General features: G+C 31.6%; 2 protein-coding genes across 2 annotated transcripts in view; one reads left to right on the forward strand and one right to left on the reverse strand.

Annotated features, from left to right (window-relative positions):
• LOC107853307 (beta-amyrin 11-oxidase) overlaps nucleotides 1–1,670 on the forward strand; it is a 6,411-nt gene extending 4,741 nt beyond the window's left edge. The window contains exons 4-8 of the mRNA XM_016698314.2: nucleotides 341–430; nucleotides 527–602; nucleotides 841–947; nucleotides 1,149–1,270; nucleotides 1,396–1,670. Coding sequence (XP_016553800.1) covers nucleotides 341–430; nucleotides 527–602; nucleotides 841–947; nucleotides 1,149–1,270; nucleotides 1,396–1,477 — 477 coding nt within the window. The 3' untranslated portion in view covers nucleotides 1,478–1,670. The remainder of the gene's footprint in view (nucleotides 1–340; nucleotides 431–526; nucleotides 603–840; nucleotides 948–1,148; nucleotides 1,271–1,395) is intronic.
• A 603-nt stretch (nucleotides 1,671–2,273) lies between these two features.
• The window catches only part of LOC107853299 (transcription factor MYB14), a 3,350-nt gene continuing 1,998 nt past the window's right edge, over nucleotides 2,274–3,625 (reverse strand). The window contains exon 3 of the mRNA XM_016698305.2: nucleotides 2,274–3,138. Coding sequence (XP_016553791.1) covers nucleotides 2,436–3,138 — 703 coding nt within the window. The 3' untranslated portion in view covers nucleotides 2,274–2,435. The remainder of the gene's footprint in view (nucleotides 3,139–3,625) is intronic.

Below are 3,625 nucleotides of genomic sequence, written 5' to 3' on the forward strand. Positions count from 1 at the left end.
TATGTGTACAACAAGACAGATAAATTGAAATGAATAGAATGTTTGCTTTGGCGATATTCTTCTACATTTCTTCGTGTGCTGGGTGGTTTAGTTAGCCATTGAAAGCTAAGGATGTTAAAGTGTGTGAACTTCAGCCTCATCTAAAAAATTAGTCTCTATGTGCTCTAATACCATGTTAAAGTGTATGTTACCACCTCATCAAAAAAGTTAACCTACTACAAAAAAGCAATACTTCTATTTATTTAATTGTGTATTTCAACAAATAGTCTTGTATAATTACTTGACGATAGATTGAACTGCCAAATGTTATGATAACTTCTTTTTCTCTATTTTTCTTCAGGAGGAACAAGAGGAAATAGTTAGGAGAAGACCATCTTCAAGTGCAGGTCTTAATTTCGACGAAATTAGACAGATGAAGTATCTTAGTAAGGTAAGATCTAACTAATTCTTCTTTTATTAAGAGCATAGGCGGCTCAATAAAATTGTTGGTCTTATTAAGTGCTTATATCTCTTTTGATATTGTAAGGTACTTGATGAAACATTGCGTGTTAACAGCCTCATACCAATCTTTAGAGTGGCAAAAACAACTGTTAACTTAAATGGTTCGTACTCACTTCTCGAGTTTTTCTAGTATTTATATCCTTCTCGGATCCAGCGATACACTGTACTACAAAAGAAATGGTATTAGCTATGAACTTCATTGCTAACTTGCTCGGAACTAACCGAATTTTATGATAATCTCTTGCTAATTTGTTCTAAATAGGGTTAAAAACAATTTTTGTCTATTTACCTACGAAATTAATTCTTTTTTTAAGTAGAAGTTCGATTTATATTGTGCAGGCTACACCATACCCAAAGGGTGGAAGTTCTTGACATTCTTGTGGAGTTTTAATATGGATCCTAATACTTATGACAATCCTATGGAATTTAATCCTTCAAGATGGGATGTAAGTGACATGCACTTTAATTTGTTCATGAATTTTCTTCTCCTAGTCAATGTCCATGTAATCCAAAGCTCGGGTTCAACCAAACTTCGTAGCTTTGTCTTAGACTGGGTTCAACCGGTCCTAAACCTCCATATAATTAAAATTTTGAATCCGTCTCTATCTCAAACCTCTAAATTTCGCATCCTGAATGCGCATATGCAGGATATGGAAACCAAGCCAGCCTCCTATTTTCCATTTGGAGTAGGCCCTAAAATGTGCCCTGGATCCAATGTGGCCAGGCTTTCACTTTCAGTAATTCTTCATTACTTTCTACTCAGCTACAGGTAATAGTTCTTTCACTAATCATTCTGAAATTTTTATGTATTTATTATATAAAATTGGAAAACAAAAATGATTTTAACTACTCATTAAACCATATGACGATTTAATTAATCGATTTGATGTGCAGGTTTGAGCAGGCTGATCCAGATCAGAGCAAAACTAAGCCTCTTGATAATTGTATTGGAAAATTCAAGAAGCTTTCAGCATAATATGAATGGCAACTTCAGCTTTAATTTTCCATTACTCCTTTGCCATGCTAATGTGAATCTTAAATTGGCCTTTTTCATAGAAATTAGTTATATGTAATCTTGAAAATGACGAGCTTGAATTTGTAACGTGAACCGATTTTATCAATAATGAAGTTGCAGTCTAGTGGTCCTTTTGTGCCTACTTCTTCATCAAATTTGCTTAGTGAAAAAAGTTGTACAGTTTGTTTTTAGTTGGACCCTTTATTGAAAGTACTTTTAATTGTCTGATTTCATTTTATGAAATCAATGAAAAGTTTACATTATCCTTATTATTTAATGATTATATAAAATACTAATAGTTAAATATAAATTTTTAAATCATAATTAATAAGATTTATTTAATAAAATAAATCTTTAATAAATATTTTTTTAATGAGAGTGTCAAGTCGACATAGGCCTACGGAGGGAGTATCCTCAAAGGCTAATCACTTTGAAATTAAATAAACCTGTTAAGTGCTCAAATTTTAATGCAAAAAATAAATTAAATAGTTTGGATGACTTTGTAAATAAAACACTTATAGTTGAGTGAATTTTGAAGTATAAATTAAAGTTGAATGATTTTCTGAGTAAAACAACTATAATTGAGTATTTCTTTAAAGTAAAGATCAAAGTTGAGTGACAGATAAAAAATTATACTTGAGTGACCATTTGGATTACTAACTCAGTCGTTCAGCTCTCTGTTTTTTATTTCTGATATGAACGTCTAATGCAATATGCAATTAACAAGCATATATATATAGAAGCCAACGAGAACACCTAAGAGATAAAAGACTTTAAGAATCGAGACAACATAAACTATGTAAAAAGGCTATCTCCTTAAGTCTTTAAAGAAACTACACCCCTCTACATGCCTTAATTAGTCTAATTCCAAAACCAATAAAAACAAGTAGTACATTACAACAAAGTTGTGTAATTCCTATTATGACAAAAGCCAATTTACCAAATCACTTTGCATGAGATCAATATTTTCAACCGTTGCTTCTTCATTCATGCAGTTTGGCATATTGTCATTCATGTCAAATATTGAAACACTTGACATATCGTTATTCTCTTGCCCTGCTTCTTGTGTACTTGCCAATGTTTCATTATTCAATATTTCACCTAAATATTCCCAATCCCAACAATTAAGAGTACCATAGCTGTCCTCACCAAATATTTCATTATTATTGTTGTTGTTTTTCTCGACTAATTCAAGATTTTCTCCTTCGTCGTTCCATAAACAATTGAAAATGAAATCTTCGTCTATCTCTGCATCCTTATCGTCCATTAGGACAATATCGTCATGCCACAACATCTGATGATCGTTACGATCTAATTCCATGGCATTATTATGGCCGTTTCCTATAGTGTTTGGGGTTTCTTTCTCAATATTTAGCCTTGGCGTAATAGGAACTGCAGTTTCACTTGTGGAATTCAAAACGCTAGCATTGGTTTTTCTTTTGCATCTTTGTTTGATAAATTGTTTTTGTTTTCCTTTTTTGGCTAGTTCTACTACAGCTTGTGGCAGCTTTTCATCACTTGGAATCCTTAAGCTTTCTACTTTCCTGCTCAAATGAGAATTCCAATAATTTTTTATCTCATTGTCTGTTCTACCTGGTAAATGTTCTGATATTAGAGACCACCTGCAAAATAAGCATTTTAATTAATTACTTTGTTACCATTAAAATTAAATATAATTGCAGAGAACTGATCATAAATAGTGAAATTATTTACTTTAAATACTATAATATAATAATTGAAAAGTTGTTTATATAATTCACGATGATATTTAAACGTGTTTGTCCTTTTCTCTTACTTGTAAGAGGATTAGAACCCACAACTAAGAGGGTACTAGTGCTTCAGTAGACACTTTCTTTGTCATTGGATCAATAGCACACTTCATTGTGGGTTTCTAACTTATAAATTTTATATAATTACTAGATTTCTTAATATAAATACAAGATTCGCATGAAAGTTACTGAGTTCCCGAATACTTCTACTTAACTAGGGGTGAGCATATTTTGGTTTAAACCGAAAAATCAAACAAAATTTAATTTCGGTTTCGGTTTTTCGATTTTTCGGATCGAATTCGGTTTGTAATTTTAAAATTTCGATTTTTCGGTTTGGTTT

This window comes from Capsicum annuum, chromosome 1 (assembly GCF_002878395.1).
Source record: "Capsicum annuum cultivar UCD-10X-F1 chromosome 1, UCD10Xv1.1, whole genome shotgun sequence".
NCBI lineage: Eukaryota > Viridiplantae > Streptophyta > Magnoliopsida > Solanales > Solanaceae > Capsicum > Capsicum annuum.